The following is a 25,030-nucleotide window of genomic DNA, read 5'->3' on the forward strand; positions in this document are numbered from 1 at the left end:
TAAAATATAATATTAATTGAAATGCAAAACTCCTTTTTTTTTTCCTTTTGAGGACGTGTGAGGCTCGAAGAAGAAGAGGGAAAGATTAATTCCAGTATTAGGAGCCTGTTTGGATGGGCTTTAAAAAAAATAAGTTGGGGATAGTCTAATTTATTTTTTTGGCTTATAAGTTGTTTTCAGCTTATAAGCTGCTTTTAGATAAGCTAAGTCAAATGGGCCCAATTATTTTTTTAAACCTATTTTAAGCACAAAATGACTTTAAGCTGACTAGCCAAACACTCAAAAAAGCTGAAAACAGCTTATAAGCAACTTATAAGCAATTTTATAAGCCAATCCAAACGGGCTCTAGAAGCTTATTACTTGGGAGATTAACTGAGATTCGATCTCTTCTTTCGAGGTGGCAGGGAGGATCGAAGAATGGGGAGCAAAAAAAAAAGGATAACGAAAATTTCTTGTAAGAATCAGCTATTGGAGCGGTCGGCTAAAAAATAAAGATTTGAAATATTTGGAGTATTTTCTTGTTAAATATACTATATGAATAAATGATTCAATTTGCAAGGACCGTGATTGAAATTCATTTGATGATCTTTGTTTGATAAAGTGTTAAAATAGAATCAACTTGAATTTGAGACTAATATTTGAAATCTTAAGTGTTTCAATTTGAATCAACTCATTATTTATTACTCACCTCATTTGGAGTTGGATTTAAAGACTAAATTTGAGGTGAGTTTCGGGCACCAAGATTTGGAGTTGGATTTAAAGATTAAATTTGATGTGAGTTTTCAGATTTTATCATTTGGGTGTGTTCTTGCTTTTTTCTTTTTTTCTCCATGGAAGAAGATGGAGCTAGAACTTGATGATGATGATGATAGGCGGGTCGGGCAGGGCGGATCGACAAAAAAAATGGGTAACGTTTTTGAAATTAGGTAATTTGAGAAGATTTGGGAATTTCTATCCAAATAGGGGCATACGTGTGAAGTTTGAAGACGTCAGGGGTATTTTTATTAACTTTCACTAACGGAAGGTATATTTAACTAATAAAAAAAGTAGAGGGGTATATTTGACCCTTTTCCCATTGGCCAAACCATATTAGAATAATATGCTTCTTTTAATATAGTTTTCTTTGTCGTATGATTTATCGTTGTTTAAGGTTTATAATTATAAGCTTCCGCATGACGCCCTGATTATTTCAATCCCAACAAAGTTTAGGACAACTATTTAAACAATAACCGAAATTTACAAAGTTTTAAAAGTTTGGTCATCTTTAGACCTCCGGGTATAAAGTTAAGACTCTGATAGTTCGAAACTTCAAATCTGAAGGTTTGAAAAGAAGTAGAGCAGCAATAGCCAATAGGAGCTGATTGAAGTTTTAACAAAATTGGCTAAACTTAAAACTTGAAATAACTTTTAGAAATTGAATATGTCTTAAATAAGGGTGCTAAAAGCGGCTACCTGGTGTCATTTCTCACTCAAAAGGCCAGTCCTTTATGACATTGCACTTCAGCCCAAGCCATAACTCAAAAACCAGTCTTTTATGATATTGCAATGGTAAAAAGCTCTAGTTGACTAATTTTGAATTAATTGATTCAGATAAATAATTATCAATCAAGCTAGAACTGTTCCAACGATCTAAAGTTGAAGAATAAACAGTGTACCTGTAGCAATTAGTATATACGATTAGACAATCATATTAGGTAAAAGAGGGGGATTATATTCAACCGCTTCTTACTTAGCAAAGAAATGACTCTCGTCGCTTCTTTGAGAACATGAAAATAAGCAAGCGGACAGCTTTGGTAAATACATTTTGGAACCAAATAACTAGCAAGCAATACATAAACTTATAAGCATAAGAGGTTGTAACATGATTTCGGAAATCAAAGTGCCTTGATCACAGGGGCAGAGCTACACAGGGGTTCGGCTGAACCCAGTAACTTTTGCGTAGACTGTATATTTGTACTAGAAAATCCAGAAAGTATATATAATAATTTGCATGTAAACCCACATGCAAAGGAAGGTGGACAGTTCAGTGGCTAGGGCTCGGCTTGCACAGCCCTTTGATTTCCCGAGATCTGGGTTCAAAACCCGTTAGTAAGCATTTTTTTCTTTTTCTTATATGTAGGTTTTTTTATTTTAACAAAACAAAACATAAAATTGATAATTGAAAAATAAAAAAAGCACCGTCTACACTAAAACAAAACATCCGACTGTTGGGTTTCTTCATAGACGTTCAAAGTTAAACCCAAAATTTGATTTTCAAAGAAGTTAGAGTTCTAACTTTTGTTGATCATCGGCTCAAGCTTATGCGTATATAGTGTTTAAGTAGTTGGTCGCTTTTTTAATCAATCAATATATATTATAAAGCTAGGCATAGCCAAGGTGATGTGACACCTCTCTATGGCCAAGAATTGTATTTATCTTTTTTTTTTTCCCTTTTTTTGGGTTTTTTCTTTTATTTTCTTATTCAATTTGTTTTATAAGTGGAAATTGGTCATTATCTATCCTACTTATTGCATCTCTGTTACAAAAGACCTCTTAACTACTAATTTGGTTTCACCATTATAGTGCACATCATGCTTAAGAGACGTGTTCACTGTGTATTTATTTTTGCATTCATTAAGGGGAAACGTGCATGATTTTAAATTGCAACCTTTAAATTGAGTTTTGGAGCAATCTAAGTATAAAACACCTCTACATGGAGGATTTTCTTTCCCATATTTCCTTGGTATATATCATGCCCGAATGCAATTTTTGCTACATTTTGAGAGTAAATGTCTTGCTAATTTATCATTTTGAAAGTTAGATGGCTTAATTTTATTTTAACTTGACAGTTTATTTGCTCCTTTTATTTTCCAGGCTTTGATTTTTTCTTTACTTATTATTTTATGTAAGGATTTAATTGTTTTTTCACATTGATGGGTGATTATGTTGATTTGATAAATTCTTAAAGAATATGAATGTCGAGAAGGAATTGCCTCATCGTATGTAATTAGTTGATCCTTTCATTTCCGTTGTTTCTACATACTGGAGGTTTAGTTTTTGTTTTTGAAAAATAAACCAGTAAAATTATATTTGATCTGGATAGAATTAATTGACTGAGAAAAAAAATTGACCTTGATTGTGTCTAATTTGGGAGTTTGAGATTTAGTCCCAATGAAAAAGCGTGAAAATTGTGTTCGTATAATTTACTCGAAAAAAATTCATTTGGTTACGTTTTGAATCATATTTTAAATGTATAATTTGATTACAAGGAGAACAAAATTATTCCATGCATATGCTCTCGACTGTAAGTAATAATGAGAAGTTTGGAAAGCTCTTCAACCCTATTCTATTGCCTAAGAAGACTTTTGCTAATCAGAAGTTTAAGTTCTATCTATATAAAATTCGATCTATTTTCTCAATATACAATTATATGTATGCTAATTAATAATTTTTTTGAAATTTATGTATTTCAATTTAAATTTACCTTATTATTTTTTAATACACTTTAAATTATTCCTAACTATGTAATATTTAAACAAGCTTAATTTGAAAATGTGTAATCTATTTATCTATCTATTTTCTCCTTCTTCTTTTTTTGGATTTTTCTTGCTTTTAATCACTTTTAGTTTCATTTATGAGATATTTGGAAAAGCTGAAAAAACCACCTTATTAATTATCATTATAATAAAATCCTATCCTAACCGTCATTTGAAAGATTAGATTAAAGACTCTACTTCCCCTTTCCTATAATTATCATTTACTTCCCTTTAATTCGTATTTATTAGCAATACGTATAATTGATAATGTAGCGTGACGTGAAAATCTGGCCCAAAAAAAACGTATACCTCTTCCCTTCCCTCTAATTAACATTAACAGTAATTAATATTGGACCTTTAATACTATGTACTAATGTTAACAAATTATATAGCTTTGTCACTTTATTTGCAGCAGGCTTGCCTGCAAACTTTTGCCCAAGATGGATGCTCCTCTTATCATTTGAGGCTATGCGTTGTTCACTCCTTTGGTTGCATATATAAATATAAATTTTTTATATACAAATGAAGCACAGAGATGATGAGCAATAATTGAGCAGCTTACGGAAAAGAGGGAAAAAACAAAATGAGAAATTATGTCTTTTCTTTTTCTTTCCTTTTTTATTTAGACTTCTAAAGGAAAAAACTCCTACCATGGAATGCTACGATTGTAGGGTATGAGTTGTTTGGTGATTTAAATACTGCAATTGATGTATTTTGGTACTTCTTCGACTATACGTGACTCGCATCACATATTCTACCAAAAATAAAATACATGGCTTGCTGAAATTTACCACATTTAAAAGTATCTTTTTTTGTTATATATATAATTTAGGTATTTAGACGGCTTAATTTTACTTCAAATGCATCATATATATGCTCCTTTTGATTTGTTGGTTTTGATTTCTTCTTTGTTCATCATTATTTTAAGCAAGAAAATATTTTTTTTTCCTTTTTTTTTCTGTGGGTGATCACAGGAAAGATAATTGTCCACGAATAGGGATGTTGACAATAGTTGACTATTGATTTCACTAACATTATTTCTCAAAGCATTTAAATACCAAAAGGTTTTATTTTATTTGAAAAATATTTTCATAAATAATATGTTCTTTCTTTTAAACTATTGCGTCATCTTCATTTTTTAGATAGCAAAATTTCCTCCAGGCTAATGAATACGAAGATTTTCGAGATGAAGGGGTAAGAAAAGAACTCTTCTTATAATAATACTAAGTATTATTATGTTATTTAATTTTCAAGTCATATTTATTGTAAGATTTTTTAATTTTTAGAGGTAAGTGATGTTGCTAAATTGACTATTTATTGTTTAGTTTTTAAAAACACTGAAGATATTAACTTTTAGTATGCAAAGCCTTACATATTCAAGAGTGGATGCTAATAATAGGTACTTTTTAGTTGTTTTATCTTCGCATTTAAGTTTTGAACACAATAACGGCCAATATTAACTGAAAGATGCACTCAACATTTTGATGTTTATTTATTTTTTGGGGATAAAAAGAGAGAAGCCATAGAGATAAGGGAAAAGATTTGTAATTTTTATTTAATTTATTATATGAAATCAATATCTGTCACGACCCAATCGGAGGGCCATGACGAGTACCCGGTGCTAACCCACCCGGGCACCTCTTAACGTACATACACATTTCCATCTAAGTGGGCCACATAGCCAAATCATACTTTTCATTCATCATTCATGATACTCCCATTGGGCAACAATACACTTCTACCACCATCAATGGCTATGCCCATATCCATATACATAAGCCAACGAGGCTAACAAAACGATATACAAAAGATAAGCCGACAAGGCTAAATACATCTAACCATATACACATGTCTACGAGCCTCTAAGGAGAGCATGTCATAGTCCTATTCATACTCATATTCATTTACATTTTCATATTCATAACATATTCGTATTCATATTCATATCATATACATAGCATACCCGACCATGAAGGTTCGGTGTTTCACGTACCCGACCATGGCTAGGCTCGGTGAATATGCATACCTAGCCCTACCAAGGCTCAGGGTTATCCGTACCCAACTGTAGAGGTGCGCGCGCGTTACATAAATATATATTCTACCCGGCCATATAAGCTCGGGGTTCCATAATAGTCATACATAGACATATATACATAAAAGCTCATAAGCATCATTACTATCGTCGTTCATTACATCTATCCTTAGAGGATCATTCATCGTATATGGAGTTTAATAGAATCATTTGGAGGACATCATAGGCTCATGAAAGAATAGATATATAGCCAAAGAACCATGCCTTATTGAAAGAAGGGTTAGCCTTACATACCTCTTTCGTTTAGCTATTCTATCGTTTGATCGTTCTCCTTCGATGCTCACGTTTCTATCTTCAAGAAAGTTCATATTAACATTAGCTAATCGATTATAAGAACGTGCTTACTAAAGCTAGAGAAAATTGGGAAGCATTTCCTTTATTTATACAACTCTCTACATATTACATCTCAACTCCCAAACATCTATAATTAGATTCACAACATCATAAGCAACAATCTTCATACACCTACATTACCCACATTTCCCAATTTCACTTCAATTCATCCATAATCATGGTCATAGTACACTAGTACGTTTTCTCACATATAATACCTATCCCATGTCCTAAATGTCATTTATAACATGATTATAATCATAGCATATCAAGAATCATGACTCAACCCAAGCTACTACTCACAAACATCACTATTCTCACATTCAAGACCCATTTTCTATATTCTTCTACAATCAAAGTCTCTCAATGTCTCAATACCTTAAACAACATGGAAATACCATAAAACTTACCTTAGATAGTATTGGAATGGACCTTGGGTGGAAACACTTCACTTGAGCAAAACCCTAGTTTCACCTTCACTTGAATTTCTTGTCTTGGATAGACTTTAATGAGCTTCTTATACTTGATTCACTTGGTTTGACGAAGTTGATCACTAATTTCTCTTGAGTTCTTATGGAAGAAGTGTGTGGAACCCTCTAGAAGCCTTGAGAGAGATGAGGAAGTGTGGGAAATGAAATTAGTGAAGTAGGATCACATTTATATAATTGAACTTAACTCAGCCCGTCGGGACTTCCACGGACACTTATACGGTCCGTATAACATTGCACGGCCCGTATAAGTGGTCGTGGTTCACCACCAATAAAACATCATCTCTGCTGAGTGTTATACGGACCCTTATACGGACCGTATAAGTCGGTCGTATAACCCCATTTCCCTGAAATGATCTCCGTCGTTTGTTTGATCTCCAATCCTTATGGAACCTTCTTGACACTTGTTTAACACCTCGTTAACAATCTAAGGGACATTATAACTCTTCTCCAAAACATCATTAAGCCATCATTAATTCGATACTCGTAAATCTTGCCCGACACACAACCTATACCTTGCTTTCCTTAACAACTTCCGTCTCCTACCTCACATGTCTTTGAAATCTCATTTAGAATAAATAATACATATTTATACAATGGGAAATCGTGAGACCATACATACGTATCTACGAGCCTCTACTAGAGTACTAGACATATGGATGGGACAGGACCCCATCGTGCCCAAAACATATATGTACACACAGGTAATTATGTTTCAAATGACAATGGTTTTCCTACGATTATGAGCATAAGAAATACGACTGTACGCAGAATGAGTAATAGAACGAGTGGTGCTCGGTGGTTAGCCCCGGGTACCCGTCATGGCCCTAGCCGGGTCGTGACAATATCTTTTTTACTTATATACATGAGTTTGTTCTTTTATCTAAATTGGATTTTTTTTAAAAGAAGATTTAAGTATTTTATTGTAATGATTTATTTTTATGACCGCACGAAGCGCGGACAAGTTCTCTAGTTATATTAAATACAGGTACTTGTTCGTTAGTTTGACGATTGTTATACATTAGCTTGAGGTCGTTGTCCTATCTTAAAATGTCGAACCCCTAAACCTCAAATTCTGGCTCCGCCTCTGCTTGATCATATATAAGCAAACACTAAGTACGTAAATTTGGAGAGACTAAACTTTCTGTAAAAACGGATCCTTCAAGGGTATGACATTGAAGCCATAATCGAAATGGTCCTTTGGATGTCCTAAATACAGTGTGAAAACTTTCAAAATATGTGCAGTGGAGTGGCACTTCACCATCCGCAAATTTATATTTTGGTCTGGTTGAAAAAACCCCGATATCTCATATGGTAAACAATTCAGTCCAAGATTGCTCGACAACATAGTCTTTCATCACCCATAATTTAAAGTGCCCTCCTTCTGAGGAATAGAAGTAGAATAAACACAAAGCATTCCTTCCAATACTGAAGCGTTAAAATTGGTGTATGTCGATGTGGAGCGCATTCGCTCAGGCAACGATATCTCTCTGTACACCTCTTTTGAAATACTAAATGAAACCATACAATAATTTCGTGCTGCCAAGAGCTCCTACCACCCAACATATTGCGAATGCCACTAGGATGTTTATCAATTTTTTTCCAGGATCCACTTCCCAGCGCAAGTTCACTAGGTACTATGCAATGATCAGTTGGACTCACGTCAATCTTAAGGATCTTATAGTCATCACTAGTTGAGTCATATGCCAATCCGCAAGCTTCATCCAATGGAAATTCTTGATGAGAAAGTACTATTGATTCTCTTGTGGAGGGGTTCCATAGCAAAAGGATGCAGCGGTTATAGTAATAACTATGAAGCCCGATAAGAGACAAACCATCGAAACAAGAAAAGATTCTGCAATGCCGTGGTTTAAAGTTTAAAGGACAAGAAAAGATTCTGCAATGCCCTGGTTTAAAGTTTGAAGGGCAATCAAGTTTCTGTACATTTTCAACCAATTGAACCGACGATAAAGAAGAACAATAAAAGGAAATCATATCGGTGTTGTTGGTAAATAAGAAGTTTTTGGAAATTTTGATTATGATTGATGTCACGACCCAAATCGTGAATCGTGATTGCACCTACACTGTCCCCGGGTAGGCGAACCATTCACAACTCGTTTTAGTCATTTTAGAATTATGCGAAAATAAACAATGATTTAGCCAACAGATTCAAAACTTATGAATAATAAGCGCGGAAGTAATAATAACCCCAAAATCTGGTCTGGACTAGTACAAGAGCCGCTATTACATAGATACAAGTCTGTTAGGAAGTACAAATGTCAAGCGTCAATACTGTCTCAAGAATACAAAGCAGACAGTTAAATACAAGAAGAGTCTCTGAGTGCAGATCTAGCCCAAAGTTCATCCTAGAATCGTTGTCACGTAGACTCACTGGATCTAGTAACAGACTCTGCACTCAAAAGAAGAGTACAACAAAAGTAGTATCAGTACAAACAACACGTATTGAGTAAGCATCATAGGCCGACTAAGATTAGTTCACGCACATAAGCATAAAATCAACAAGATAAGCAGATAGGCACATAATACCCAAACCAAGGTCACAGAATATCCCAAAACCGAATCACAACCTAAGATGAAGCTTCTAAACCATAAGTCTATCGAGTGTCAATATTCTCAATCGATAATCACAAATCCAAGTTCTAAACCTAGGCAGAGTCACTACTCCGCATATGATCCAGTCCATAATCCGATCTATGCCACCACAATGATACGAACAGGCCATATCAAATCAGACATAAAGAGCCATATGATGATACAGAATAAAATGCAATCATGTATAATGCAATGCAATGGCCAAATACCTTAAACCTATACATGCATGCTAAAGGCATTGTTCGCACAATAGTCATGACCCATGGGGGACCCGCAAAGTCCATGTACCCCTCGCTTCGGAAGATACCTCGGATCAAGAGTCCACTCGCTCCGGAACAAACCTCGAATCACGAGTTCACAAATAGGCCGCATCTTCAACCCTGTCAAATGTGCCTTTTGTACATGTATTGTATGTAAGATGAGTATTCAAAATATGATTCAAGTCTAGAACCCAAGATGAAACATTAACTCAAAAGTAAGCATGATAAATTAATGAAATTAAATGCCAATGAAAGTGCAAGTCACAATGCCGTAAGCCAAATCAGGACTTTGATAAATCAGTTCAACCATGGAATGAATCATACAAACCATCTCAATCAACATAAAGAGTCTATGAGACCCTTTACTTCCAAATATAGCAATTATGCCTCACAACTAAGTCTTGTGTCCCAAAGTGCTCCATTTTCTCTTTTATCATCATCAGTACCAGTCATAATTCGATATCAATAAACATGTGAAATGAGAATGCATGCCATGCATGATATCACTATCAACCGTAAATCATAGTCAAGATTTGAACCGTGTATTATCATAATTATACAACACGATTCAGGCCTAATCTCATTATCCTTTCTTTCTCCGATGATAAATGACACGATGAGAGAGAAATGAGCGTATCACAACACAACAATTAAGGCAACAAGCCTAATCACGATAACAGGGCAACAAGCCACAGTCAACCAACCTACTAGAATACCATCCCAAATCACCACAGTACGAATACAAATATACCACCACAATGCGCAAATAACGGCGACAAGCCCACATACTCAGAAGTCATACCAATCTAAGTAATATTCAACTAGACATCATGTCCGAAGACCTAATCATGCTTTCTACCTTCAATTTTACCCAATATATATGTTTCGCTAATCAAAGTCTAACTCGGGTAAACCGTAACCTACTTTGAATGCAGAACATAAGCCACGAACTACTCCACACGAGCCTTTTGTTTCCGAAGCACCTCAGAATGATGGTAGTCTAGTACATAACATCGCAAGTAAGTAAATGACCACGATAACCAACTAATCGAACGAGGAATCAATTCGGGAAAGGTTAATCAAAATACTCAAAATACTCGTAACGAGTCACGAGGGCAAAACGGGAAATTTAGGGTGAAGTTACCTTGCCCAAAGTCTCATTAGTCAATATTCTTAATCACATGAAGTTCTAATCGCAAATGGTACCTCAAATTTAAAAATCAACCAAAACCCCCAAAACTAGTGGGAACCTTTATTTCTAGGATGTGATTTAAGAACTCAAAAAAAGATTCAAGCCTAGAAGCTAATAATCCTTTAGTTAAGTAGAAGAAATCAGAAATGAATCAACTCAATTAGCCAAATAAAGATTTATGATCAACTTAGGATTCATAACCTATCTTCCCCAAATTCCATACAAGAAACTATCCATGAAAGCTTGCTAGGAAGGAAACACAAGATGATAGAAAGGAAATTTACCTCCAAAAGTGATTCCACTAAGTTATCTCTGTAAATCGTCCCCAAATGCTCTTAGGGTTAGGTTTTTGGTGTATAGAGTCAATGGTTCGAAGTTAGGGATTTAAACAAGAAATATGACCTTGCTACCTTGCCATGGCGGTCGAAAGGACCGCAGTGGCGGTCCCGCCCTGGCGGTAACATCGTCCGCCATGGCGAAACTTCATTAAATGGCAGTCACTAGCCACAGCGAGCAAGGCTCCGTCGTGGCGGGCCTACTGTGGCGCTACTGGGCTCGCCATGGTGAGACACCAGACACCAGAACTTTCTGGTTTTCGCCAAGTCTGTCCCAAAATCCCGACATTAATCCGAGGCCCCCCCGTACACAACTAGATATGCACACACACATAAAAATATGCTACGAACTCACCCGTAGCCTCGGATTTTCCAACGGAAGTCTATACCAAGTCAACCTCCAAACGGAATAAAACAAGTACTCAAACACACAACCAAACGCCTCGAGAACCGAACCATTCACCCCATCAAGTTATGATCTACCCTCCACACCTCACGGAGTCGACGAAAATCAGAAAAAGTCCATTTACTCAAAAGTCAACTATTGGTCAGATACTTACACTTAAGGATTCTAAATCCTTCAGTTTTCACTAGACTCGCTCCTAGTCTCGGAAATTGGTCAACAGGGGTAAAATGGTCAAAATGCACGACCAAACGGGTCGTTATAATTGAGATGTTTTATCACAAAGTATGGCTCAGAGATTAATGTCTTCCAATTTGAAACGCATTTGACTCGAAGAAGAGACTGCACAGGTAACCTCCTGAGGATGTCCATAATTATTTCCTCTTGGAAGTGAATTCCCATGACCTAGATAGGACAAAGCAAGTGCTTTAGTAATTCACAGGTTTTGTGGATGCTAAGTATTTCGGGCACACACACATAATGCATACACAAAATTTAAGAACAAAAATTAAAGAAGAAAGCTCCATCAATTAGCAAATAAAATAGGTTTTTCAAGTACAACTTATTCAGTTTACCGTGGTTTGGTTGAGTATACTGGCCAAGGCCAACAATTGCTAGGTTGTTGTTTCAAAGAATTAAAGAATACTTGTGTATTTTCAAAATAGAGCTTTAGCATGTTAGAAAATAATATTTTCTATTTAATATCTCAAAAATAATATATTCTTTATTTTCTTAATAGTTATTTTGTTTCAATGTCAGTCAAATAGTTACTGTTCAAAACGTTTCTGACTACATTTAATTAGCCTTAATAGCTTAGCTTTTATTATGAGAAATGTTTACTGTTGCCATATGTTAGTATTTTGACAAAGGCATATGATCATATTGAATAGACCTTCAATGGCTATATTGAATAGACCTTCAATGGCTTTTATTTTTTATACATTTTAAGTCTCAAATGTTCAGATTTTTGCTATTCCTTTGACTATAAATTTCTCAAGTGTTTTCACTCTGAAATATGGAAAAACTAAGAGGTACAATTTCATTTTTAGTGCTGGGTTTTCTATTGTTTGAAATCTTTGTTAGATTCTGGCTCCTAGTTTTATAATAAAAGAGTTTGTTGAATCCTAGGGGATATACCCACATCGGGTAAAATATCCTTAAGGACAGTGTCTTAATTGACATGCCTCAAGCTTTAGAGAATTTTCTGCAAAGTTCGTGATCAAGTATCTTCCGACAAGGTTCGTCATCAAGTATTTTCCGTAAGATTTCCAACAATCTTAAGGATATTTTTCACTCTATCAATTCTTACTAAAAATAGAAAGAGAATAACTTAGTGCAATTTGTATAAGTTCTAGGTATGTTTCTGAATTATATTATGATGGAGAATATATGTATAACTATCTAAAAGGAAAGTAGTAGTGATTTTGATATTATTAATTTATACTTTTATTCGAGACTTTTAAGTTTGGATAGTAAAATTATAAGTGAGTTTACTATGATGTTCTACAAATTCGAGATTTTGTGGTGACAATTTTTATATTGTATAATGTACTTAATTACTTTAAACTCTGAAATTAATCATGCTTTTATCTTGGTCATTTGGGTCAACAAATGTTGAATACTTGAAGTATAGTTGGTTTCTATTCGTACAAATTCAAGACTTTTATTTGGAGATTAAGTCTCTAAACTATGTTAATTTTTTTATTAATGAATTTAAGTTGTATTCAATTCTAAACAAGTTTTAGTGTGTGGATCTGCGTATCACTGTATGTGATTTTTCATCCTTTGAAGTGGTAGAATGATTAATCAGTTACGGCATGATTATTATTTTGTGTGTAGCAAATAAAGTCATTAATTCTCTCAAAATATAGAGAAGATTCAGAGAAGTGATAATCCCGCTAAGTAAAATTAAATTTGGCTAGCGAATGATATAATTGTTGTGGTCATTTCTCAAGTGAATCTTATGGCTAATGTGAGAGATTGAATGTTAGACTTTGGTGCTATTCTACTAAGCATATTTGTGCTAACAAATTTAATTTTGTGCTCTGCACCTAAGTTGAAGAAGAAGAACATTTATATATGTTGTGATGCAAGAATTACTCAAATTCTTGTAAAGAAATAGTTCTTCTTAAACTCATTTTTAGAAAAATATTGGCATTAGCATTGGAGTGAAGATTTTATTTGAGAAGGATGAAGTTGCATCAAACAAAAATAATATTTTGTGAACAGTGAGTATTAAAATGATGGTGTATTTGTGTGCGCTTACTATTTTTTATTTATTTATTTCTTATCCAACTCTTGATAACAATTACTTTCCCAAATTATTTGTTGATGATGACATAATGTGGGTAACTATACATAATTATTTGGGTGAGGTTATATTATTAGCTTGTTATATTTTTAAATAAATGTCTTATGAGAAATTAGTAATATTTCTTATGAGTTATGAAAATATTATTCCCCTATCTTAAATTTTTGAAAATGTGGGGGTTACACTCTCTGACTAAATTTATGTTGAGAGATTTTTTTTTAAAAAGTGATACTAATATTTTACGTGGTCTTATTGTTCGAAATGATGTTGAAAATGAGAATTTATGAAGAAGGAAAAGTACAAGGATAGAAAAATATTTTGATGAAGATATTATACTTATATTGTTGATAATGATTCTAAAATATATTTTGGTGTTATTTCTTCTATTGGTGTATTATTTTGGAGAGAAACAGCTGATGATAAAGTGTTATGATGAATTAATTATTTGTTGTACTAGATAGGGTACAATGATGATAAGTGGATCTTAAAATCCATCAGTGATTATGTATTTATCCTTTGTGGGGGTGTAATAATATGAAAATCAGCCAAGTAGACCATAATGAAATATGAGTTTATGGCTTGGAGTTGGCTAATAATGAGGCTAAGATACTTCCTATTGAGTATTGAAGTTGAGATAAAACCAACGTGTCTATATATTATAGTTGCCGAGTAGCGATAGCTGTAGTGAATAAATAAATTTTTCAAAGGCAATAAAACATATCCGTTTGAGACATAAAGTGATAAAACAGCGTTGTTGTGAGATGAAATTATTTCCATGAATTATGTGATGTCTGAGGTGAATTTGGCCGATTCACAAGACTAAAAGAAATATCGAGGGGAATGAGACTTTTGTCATTTGAGAAGATTAACAATGATGGTAACCCAACCTATGTGATTGGAGATCCCATGAATTAGGTTCATATGGATAATAACAAATCATTAGTTGATCAAAAGTGCACTTTAAATTATATCTCTTCCTATAGTGTGTGAATATAGTGCAATACTACAAGGCAAAGTAAAGTTGAGTTAAACTCTTAATCCAATTCATATCCTTTATAAGTGGTGTATTGCTCTGCAAAATACATTCGATGATTGAAACTATATGAGTGTGGAGTGATGCCGCTTCTCTGAAATTGTGACGGATTTCTTGAGCACTCATGAATACGAAGACACGCGCATGGCCTCTTAGGGCAAAACAGCGATAACAACAAAGATTGTGCTAGTATAATGTGATAGAATAACCCTAAAATTATAAAAGAATTCTTAGTTCATAGAAGTTCTAAACTTCACCAATTGTTTTGTAAGTTTAATCTTGTTTTATCTAGGTCTGGTTCATAGTCTACGGGACACCAGATTCGACGCATTATATTCATATGTGAAAACTCAGCAAATTTCTTACTTTATTATTTTTGAGATGTATGGGGGATTGTTAGAAAAATAATATTTTCTATTTAATAGCTCAAAAATAACATATTCTTTATTTTCTTAATATTTATTTTGTTTTAACGTTAGTCAAATAGTTACTGTTCAAAACGTTTCTAACTACATTTAGAGCCCGTTTGGATTGGCTTATAAGCTGTTTTCAGCTTTTTTGAGTGTTTGACTGGCTAGCTTAAAGTCATTTTGTGCTTAAAATAAGCTCAAAAAAATAATTGAGCCCATTTGACTTGGCTTATCTAAAGCAGCTTATAAGCTGAAAACAGCTTATAAACCAAAAGCAATAAGTTAGACTACCCCAACTTATTTTTTTTAGCTTATAAGCTGTTTGCAGCTTATAAGCATAAGCCCATCCAAACAGGCTCTTAATTAGCCTTAATAGCTTAGCTTTTATTATGAGAAATGTTTGTTGTTGCCATATGTTAGTATTTTGACAAAGGGATATTGAATAGACCTTCAATGGCTTTTATTTTTGATGCGTTTTAAGTCTTCAAATGTTCAGATTTTTGCTATTCCTTTGACTATAAATTCTCAAGTGTTTTGACTCTGAAATATGGAAAAATTAAGAGATACAATTTCATTTTTAGTGCTTGGTTTTCTATTGTTTGGAATCTTTGTTAGATTCTGGCTCTTAGTTTTATAATAGAAGAGTTTGTTGAATCTTGGGGATATACCCACACCGGGTGAAATATCCTTAAGGACAATGTTTTAATTGACATGTCTCAAGCTTTAGAGAATTTCTTGCAAAGTTCGGGATCAAGTATCTTCCGACAAGGTTCGTGATCAAGTATTTTCCATAAGATTTCCAACATAGCATTGATCTAGTAATTGTGTTTCAGTAATGGTACTATATTATGTATAACTTAGAAGAAAGATAAGAAAAACATAAAGTCCTGTACAGTGGCGGAGCCACAGCCAGGCAAGGGTGTTCAACCGAACACCCTTCGCCGAAAATTATATCGTGTAGACATATCAATTATAATGTATTACAGACATATATTACATATTGAACACCTTTAATATATAGATTATATGAATTCGAACAGCCTTGACAAAATTCCTAGCTCTGCCTGCCACTGGTCCTGTAGAGTTAAAATTTGATTCCTCGGTTGAACAAACCAAAGTTTGGTGTTCTATACATGTATGTTCAATGATTAAAAGGAGAAATACTTCTTTTTAATTGTTATTTTTTGATGAAGTACTTCCTTTTTTTATTCCTTTAGGGATTGTTCAACTTTCTTCAGAAACTCATAAGCAAAGCAATCGTTCATTCTATTAAGAATCAGAAGATTATATATAGGTACCATTATTCCCATTCTTCCTATAATCACCAAACACTGCACTCATGTTCAGCTAAATTTGCCCACTAGGAATATTACATTTTCCACATTTGTGCCATAGCAGACACACCCCCATAAACTCAATAATATTGAGTCAATATACGCAAATTTAACAAACTGGAATGGGAAGGCATGGATGAAAGAGCTGATCCATCTGCTTTGGTACTGATTTCTTCTTGTTGTTTGCATCTTGTGTCATATTTGAAGCTTCTCTATTGCTCTTTGATTCAAAGTTTTGCCTTTTCTGTGTCTGTCTTTGGAGCTGCTTCTTCTCTATTGCTTTGATTTGAGTCTATATATTTTTCGGAAGAAGCTATGGAAAGTTGTACATCTGTTATTGAACACATGCTGAAGATAAACACAAACTAAACTAACTACTGCTACTAACATGTACTGTTCCAATAACCTGTTTGTTGAATTGTCCTCTGTTTTCACAATTTGCTAAGGTACGTTCCATTTCTTTCTTATTTTTAGGCATAATATGGTCACTCAACTTATTGAAATTATCTAGCAAAGTTACTTATGATTGTTAATTTATTCCAATAGAGTCACTCAAGTTCACATATTTATTTTATAACTATCGCTAGAAAGCTCTTGAAAGTGAGAAAATATTCAAAATAGTCCCCTTATATTTGGTACAGTTAAACCTCTCTTTAACAACATCATTGGTTCTGAATTTTTTTTATTACTACAACAAATGATTATTATACACCTATAATAGTATTTGTCATTTAAAAAAAATATTTGATTGTTATAAGCAAAAAAGATGTCAAATCCTAAATTTAACCACACTTGTTATAAAGAAGGGAAATCTTTAGTATATGGGACTCATGTCTAAACTTTATAAACTCAATGCAATGTAAACATCAATTAATATACTTCCTCAAGAACCGGGTGTCACACCTCAAATGACAATGAATAATCGGTCACAGTGATTTAGTGAATGCATCTCAATTTGCACTATTCTTTAGCCTAATAGGTATATTGACTAATTTAATAGGGTACTGGACTTAGTATTAAGTATAGGGGCTCATGTCTAATCGATTTAGATAAATATAAAGTATAAAAATTCCGAATATCAAAAAATCCTAAGTCCCAAAACTTAAATCCAATCCAAACTTTTAAAAAGCTAAATCAAAAACCCAATCCGTAAACAAAAAACCCAAACTAAAAATTCAAATAAAAAAAAAATCGAATTCGGATTTTGCTCAAACTATGACCAACCCTAGTTGTTTAGCGTAATTTATTCTAAAATAAATAATAAATTTGTTAGTAAAATAAAAACCAGCAATAATTATCAAAGCTTCCTCTATGCTGTAGTTATTCACAGGAAAAAAGAAAAAGAAGTGGAAAAAAAAAAACAGATTAACCCCACGTGCTGTAGTTTATTCTCAAAACACAAGTACACTCACTGCCGCCGGTAATCTCGTATGTGTGTATTCAAAAGGTTGTTAAAATATAGCAAGTGAAGAAAGACACTTTGGTCTTTGGGAAAAAACCTGGTGCATCCACTTGAACGGTATTTTTCCTTGCTTCTTGGTTTAATAGTCTAAGGAATCTGACTGATTGTGTTTGCTGATCTGTTCATTTTCTTGTTTTTTCAGTTTCCATTGTCACATCAAATTACCCTTTGTATACAAATAATTTCTTGTATCAAAATATTACTATAATCTTCCATAAATTTTCTTCTTCTTTTTTTTTTTTTCCGAAAATCAAACAGTTAAAAATGCTGGCTTCTAAAGGAGCAGCTGTCTCAGATTGTAGAGTGATGAGGACCTTATTCTTCCCCTCCAAAGTATGTAATATTAACATTCTTACAAATGAGTTTGTAGTTTCATATTTGTTTTTATTATGTTAATCCGAAGACTATGCCTTTATACTTCTTATTATAAACTCTCTTCATGTCCAGTTTTGGCTTTTCACTTGACTCTAGAATGCTGTATTTATGTTGTTTCCTTTTAAAGAGGTCAGATTATTAAGTGTGAACTATTAGGATATGTGAGAAGGTACCATTTTCCTAGTACATGTTAAGCTGTTGAATGTTGGCAACCCATGTAATTTGCCTTTTTTGCTTAAACAATGTAGCTAATTTCGTCCTCTATTCTATTATATGTGGTTCTGATGCACTTTTTCCACTTCTAAGTAGATATTTCATTTAATGATTACAACAACAACAACAATATACCCGGTGTAATCCTACAAGTTGGGTCTGGGATGGGAAGGGTAGAGTGTACGCAAACCTTACCCCTACCTCGAGGAGGTAGAGATGCATTTAACGATTACTTTATAAAACTTTACAAGGTATTTGACACACAAGTGCTAGATTATTTTATGGAAAACATGTTTAGGCCCTACTTCAAATGCTTCCCTTGCACTGATGAACCAAATGTGCTACATAAGGGAATCGATACCTTTGATTTTCTGGTTCATTGGCCCAGAGTAGTGCATAAGACTTTATGAACCAATCAGCTCCATAAGGGAATCAATACCTTTGATTTTCTGGTCTTTTGGGTACTCTATCAAGATATTCTAAATTTGGCTTAAAAATCGCACCTTTTTAATCAAATCATATTATTGTTATCCAGATTTCACATATACCAGTTGTTAGATTTGGACGGAAAAGCTCGTTTAAAGCCTACAGTGCCAAGATGGAGCTCTCTATCACACGACCTGATGATTGGCATCTTCATCTTCGTGATGGTGACGTTCTTAACGCAGTTGTCCCTCACAGGTTTCTAGTTAAATACTTAAGCTGATGGTGTGGGACTCCAATAATATTTTTTTTACTTCTTTTCCGACTTTCTCTCTTGATTTTGACTTGTTCTTGTTGCATTATTTGATAAAGTGCACAGCATTTTGGGAGGGCAATAGTCATGCCAAATTTGAAGCCTCCTATCACTACCACCGCTGCTGCTGTAGCATACCGGGAAGAAATATTGAAATCTTTGCCTGCCGATAGTGATTTCAATCCTCTTATGACACTTTATTTGACAGATACAACCAGTCCTCTGGAAATCAAACTAGCAAGTAAGTCCAATATACTTCTGATATGGAAATATCTCTCATTTAAAATAATACTAGATGTTATTCTTCTATACTATGACTGCTTAAACCAGCTGGTGCGTATATGACATTCTTCTATCATAGTGCAGGCATGTATTTTAGGGAACAAAAAGTAAATTTCAGTGAGTGAAAACGGTTATATAAGCATCAATAAGATCATGATAGAAAAGGCACCTGTAGAAAGCCAATTAGGTGAAACTTTTAAGTAGAGCTGATTTTTACGGGACATTGTAATTCTTTATTAGTAGTCGCATTATCGTAGTATAATTTCCTGTGCTCTGATTTATGCTATTATCTGTTATTTCCTGTGCTTTGATTATTCTATGTTATCTGTGTCGCTTGCGTTACTTCATTTCCATATCGCTTTGAATCTCTTAGCATTATCTGACCTCTTTTTATGTTTTTTTATTGAGCCGAGGGTCTTTCGGAAACAGCCGTCCTACCTTGGTAGGAGTAAGGTCTGCGTACACTCTACCCTCCCCAGACCCCACGTGGTGGGATTTCACTGGGTTGTTGTTGTTGTATTGTAATTCTTTATTAAATGTCATTTTAAAGCTGACATTTTATTTTTGCTATTGTGACAATTTATATCTATGGTTAGTCAAAAAACTATTATTCACTGCAGCCATGCTTCTAGCATCCTACTTAGGTGGTTTTGTATATTTTTCAGAGGGTTGTATAATTGGAACTAGAGGGTCAAGGAAATGTAGTTCAAAGTTCGATCATAAGACCTGATAGTTCTCTTCAAATTTAATCAGAAACCAATTTTTGCCTGTTTCTTTGCTTCTAGGATCCTACTTGGGTGGTTTGGCTTTCTAGATGTTTGTAAAATTGGACCTAGGTTTCAGGAAAGTGTGATTCCTAATTTCTTCTAGAGACATTAAAATTGAAGGCTAGATTCTTGGCTATCAGCCAACCTTTGTGTTTTTTGGTCTTCTTATTATGTCTACATTCGTGTCAGATCATAATCCTTGACATTTTGAAGTCAGTATTCCGGTCTCTTCTCCTTTACAAAGTCCGGCTCCAATCACTTGTGAGAAAATCTAAACATGTCAATATTTGTAGCATTTAGGAGTAAGTTGAAGTGATTGTTTATTGTCATCTGGGTGCAGTTTTTTTCCAATGTGAATAGCCCATGTTCATATTTTTCTTTCCATGAAAGCATTTTAGTATCATCCTTTTTTCTTTTTTTATTTTATCTATTTTTTGTCCATTGTTTCTACTAAAATGAGACTAGCACAGGAGAGAGCCAGGTCGTATTTGGGGTGAAGTTGTACCCTGCTGGTGCCACGACAAATTCTCAAGATGGAGTGACTGATCTCTTTGGGAAGTGTTTACCAGTTCTACAGGAAATGGTTGAGCATAATATGCCTCTGCTGGTAAGTTGATGCTAAACTTGGCACTAAGTGATTCTTCTTGTTTCACTAGAATGTTGCATAAACTCTAATATATTTTCGAACCTTACCAAAAAAAAAAGTTGCCATTTATCATTGTAGAAAGCCACAAATTCAAACTTGTCTCTTTATGTCAGTGCTAAGTCTAGGTTTTAGCGGTGGCTTATGCATATTTTGAAAGTTAGTCTTCTTCTTGAGAGGTTATCTTGTCGAGAGTTTATGTTGGGAAAACACTTAGGAAAGAAGTTTCAGTAACCTCTCAATAAAGCACTTTGCCTCTTAACAGAAAATACAAAAGCTTTGATACTCTCAAGAGCAGGACACTCAGTAATGATACGTTCAAAATTTTAAACACAAGTGGGACAAAAAGATAATATATATTTTAAGAGAAGAAAATTGCACTCAGTGAAAGAGTCTCCCGAGTAGTAAATGAAGCTGCAAAAGAATGACATCACCTGCTATAGGGGTGCACAAAGCATGTTCTCGCCCTTTACTGCCAATTCTGCAGCAAGCTCACTAACATGTACAAACTTTGCCATGTGAATTGAACTTTTCACAGTGCATGGTTTTGTCTTTGCATTCGTCAGTTAAAACTTAAAAGGAAGTAAGACATCATTGATTGCTGCTATCTTAAGGTGTTGATTACTTTTCACCCTATTTAAGGCGTTATTACAGATTCATTATCCTTTTAATTCTTATGGTAATACTGGTATCATTGAGTTTTAGAATGACGGATGTTATTTCATCCATTTTAGTTGGGACTGGCATTTCATAACAGAGCAGTAAGCTTATGGCTACTGGAGACAGCTAGACTTGATCTCATCAAGTCTCTTATCAACATATTCTAGTGCTCTGGGTTTTCAGGATTATTGTTGGTTTTGATTTCAAATAGAAATGTTGTCCCCTGTTCCTTGAACCTTCTCTTATTATTTCATGCCTATGCTAGCTGCTTTTCTTGTTCAATTTATCTCTTGGGTCATTGTAAAATAGATTCACCATTTAACTGTCACGACTCAACCTTAACCGTCTCTTTTTCTCCCCCAAAATATTCTGCCAAAGTTTGTGTTTTTGTCATTTTCCTTGAAATGACTTTATTTCATAGGATTTTATGTATTATAGTTGACTGCAGGTTCATGGAGAGGTTACAAATCCCGAGGTTGACATGTTTGATCGAGAAAAGGTTTTTATTGAAACAGTTCTAAGACCTTTGGTTCAGAAATTTCCACGATTGAAGGTCGTGATGGAACATGTTACCACCAAGGATGCTGTAAAGTTTGTTGAATCTTGCACTGAAGGTAATCTTTTCGACTTGATCCTCGTCTTGGAACTTTACTCTTCTTGTCAGTTGAAAGAACCCTATTGACCTTCCTTTTTCAAATGCTAATCTTGCTATCGTTTTTCTAAAGGATCTGTTGCAGCGACTGTCACCCCACAGCATCTTGTTTTGAACAGGAATTCTCTCTTCCAAGGGGGCTTGCAACCGCATAATTTCTGCCTTCCAGTGCTCAAAAGAGAGATCCACAGTAATATCCTTTATCCTTTCATATTGGTGCTCAGATTCTTCTTCTCTTGTTTGGTGTTTGTATTTCAGTTTCAAGAACAATCATGAAGTAACATTACTTTTACATTTTGGAAAACCAACTAGGATTCTCTTTTGGTAAGCACCTGTAGTGACTACGACGTCATGTGACCTTGTTTGGTTCAATGGAGGGTAGGGGAACTTGTTCATTTTCTTCTCCTGCATAAAGTTCTTACCATTAACCTTCACTTGTTTGGTTGGTCTCCAACTGAAGTGAAAGAGGTTGATTTCCTAATTTCCCAATTTTAGACAGTCCTGAAAAATTGAGTTGTGTATCCTACACTTTTGCTTTTTCCCAAACAAGGTTAATTCTTTCCTCCTCGTTTGCTTTCCTTCGAGTGAGTCCTTTTTCACTCCAACCAGCCATAATGTATGAGAATATAGCTTCTTCTTTTTGAGAAGGTAGGTAAATGTATGAGAATATAAGAGTGAATCCTTTTTCATTCCGACCAACCCATAGTGTTGAGAATATAGTGTCTTTTTAGAAGGTAGGTAAATGTATGAGAATATTTTTTTTAGAAGGTTATAATTTATTGTAGAATTTCCTCCAAGGTTATTTTTGAGCTTGTGGCTCTGCCATTTTTGGCTTAAGCACCTTGATGGATTGTTCATATGTTTTTTCCAGCTTTTCTCAGGTAAGGATGTAGTTCAACAGATGCACACCTTCTTAGTTAAAAGCTTAAAAGGATCTAGCGTGCAACTTATATCAATTGACTATGCCTCATGTCCAAATAGTTTGGATCGGCTATGCACAAATCCTCTACGTCTACTCCTGGTTAATATTGTTCCATTTTAAAAGTAGAGGTTCTGTAAATCTCTTTTACTTTGCCTCCACGAACATTCAAGTGTCTAAAAAGAATAAAAGGTAGGACTTACAAACACTCTACTGATGCGGTAGGACTTCTTTAACTACACCTGGCAATGGTGTGGAACCCTTGCTTATACTTTTTCAAATCAAATATTATCTAAGATATACTGTGACCATAACTAAGAAAAATTGGATTAAACGGCTATTGAGCCATCTACCTTGAAATTTTGAAAGTTAGGTAAAAGCTATATTTGCCTGTAATTGACCCTCCTTTGAGCATAATAATTTTTGGAATTTTCTTCTTTTACCTGAAATTTTGTTTTTCCTCTTTGTAAGAGTTACGAAGGTGTTAGTCTTATTGATGATAATATGTGTCAATCACTACTTGATCAGGCTCTGTTTGGTTTGCTAACCCTATCCATTGCTTTTCGTTTTCCTAGACATGAACTTGTTGAATATTTGATGCATTTGCCGCTGTGAATGTGCTAAAAAAAGAAATGAACATTTGGGCTGAATGTCCTTATTGAAGCAAGGTGCTTCCATATTTTTAAGAATTTGCCTTGTAGGGTAATGGTCAATGTGACTTGGAAAAGGTACTTCAATCACTTGCATAAATATTTTTGAAATGAAAAAAGTAATTAATGGGAAAAAACTCATCTTTATTACTAATAGATTCGTTACTCACATAGTTACAATCTATTGGTTTGGTCTTGTCCCATTTTTCCTGCTACTTTCCTCTTTTCTCTGGTTCACTGGTATATATTATAATCTAAGCAAGTTTACTTTGGATATTACAGGGCAGGCTCTTGTGTCAGCTGTAACAAGTGGAAGTAAAAGATTTTTTCTTGGTACTGACAGTGCTCCTCATGATAGACGAAGGAAAGAATGTTCTTGTGGATGTGCTGGTATTTACAATGCTCCTGTAGCCTTGTCAGTATATGCAAAGGTGTTTGAGAAGGTAATTGCGATAGATGTCTACAGTGTTTCTTACGTGTGTTATACTTCTTGTTTGAAGTTTGATGTTGTCTTCTTTATCCTGTTACCTAAGTTTCAATTGATATAGGAGATGGATGAATACATGTTCCTAACCATGTCTTAAAGTTTTCTTCTTTACTCGAGACCATATTTATCTTGCAGCCACTATAACAAATTTTCTCATATTGTCGTGTGTTGAATTGTTTCATGTTGTAATGTCTCTAACTACTTCTCATGGGTTCTTAATAGTAACTACTAACTACTGTGATATGTCAATGACAAAAATTTGGTTGTCTGCATTTTAGGAAAATGCACTTGATAAGCTCGAAGCATTTACTAGCTTCAATGGACCAGACTTCTATGGGCTTCCTAGGAACAATTCAAAGATTAAGTTGAGCAAGACGCCATGGAAGGTACCCGGATCATTCTCTTATGCATCAGGAGATATTGTTCCCATGTTTGCTGGTGAAATGCTCGACTGGTTGCCCTCTCCTCTCTGAGAGAAAAAAAAATGAGATTTGCATTCTCATTTTTCACTCTTTCTTGTACTGTAACGTTGTGATTCAACAAAAATGTAGGCTTTAGGGGTATTCATCTTTCCTTTCCTGTTGATTAGATATTATCATAACCATAAAGTCAATTCGATAATATCGTTTCAGCCAATTTTTTTTATGAAATGATAAGAAAGCTTTCTGGATGTGACTAGTATTTAAAGCTTTAACTCCTTTGTTGTTCGATATATCGGCCTATGGTTCGAATTTAAATTAAGATCAGGTGAAGTATACCCAAAGAGCTGTATTCTAAATTTGGTCATCTGATCTTGAGGGGTTTACTGATTATGCCTTTTTCTGTCCTCTGCTTATTATGACCTTTTCATTTCTTCCAATAGCGG

General features: G+C 34.3%; 1 protein-coding gene across 2 annotated transcripts; it reads left to right on the forward strand.

Moving 5' to 3' along the window:
* The first annotated feature begins 17,446 nt into the window (after positions 1-17,446).
* On the forward strand, positions 17,447-24,835 carry LOC132623335 (dihydroorotase, mitochondrial). 2 transcript variants are annotated; one of them, XM_060338078.1, is made up of 9 exons: positions 17,447-17,838; positions 18,040-18,114; positions 18,905-19,050; positions 19,165-19,346; positions 20,625-20,761; positions 21,906-22,071; positions 22,183-22,299; positions 23,961-24,121; positions 24,444-24,835. In XM_060338078.1, exons 2-9 carry the CDS (start codon positions 18,046-18,048, stop codon positions 24,636-24,638), a joined length of 1,173 nt encoding a protein of 390 aa, XP_060194061.1. In that variant the 5' UTR covers positions 17,447-17,838; positions 18,040-18,045; the 3' UTR covers positions 24,639-24,835. The 2 variants fall into 2 exon arrangements, with proteins under 2 accessions (XP_060194061.1, XP_060194063.1); XM_060338080.1 differs by lacking the exon at positions 18,040-18,114 and having other exon boundaries at positions 17,450-17,838.
* The last annotated feature ends 195 nt before the right edge of the window (positions 24,836-25,030 follow it).

This window comes from Lycium barbarum, chromosome 12 (genome assembly GCF_019175385.1).
Source record: "Lycium barbarum isolate Lr01 chromosome 12, ASM1917538v2, whole genome shotgun sequence".
NCBI classification, from domain to species: domain Eukaryota; kingdom Viridiplantae; phylum Streptophyta; class Magnoliopsida; order Solanales; family Solanaceae; genus Lycium; species Lycium barbarum.

What these genes read in the sequence shown, in the direction of transcription:
- LOC132623335 (XM_060338078.1), top strand. Translation starts at nt 18,046, where the DNA reads ATGCTGGCTTCTAAAGGAGCAGCTGTCTCAGATTGTAGAGTGATGAGG. An exon ending in AACGCAGTTGTCCCTCACAG is followed by an intron (nt 19,051 to 19,164) that starts GTTTCTAGTTAA and finishes TATTTGATAAAG; the next exon opens with TGCACAGCATTTTGGGAGGG. An exon ending in ATGCAAAGGTGTTTGAGAAG is followed by an intron (nt 24,122 to 24,443) that starts GTAATTGCGATA and finishes TCTGCATTTTAG; the next exon opens with GAAAATGCACTTGATAAGCT.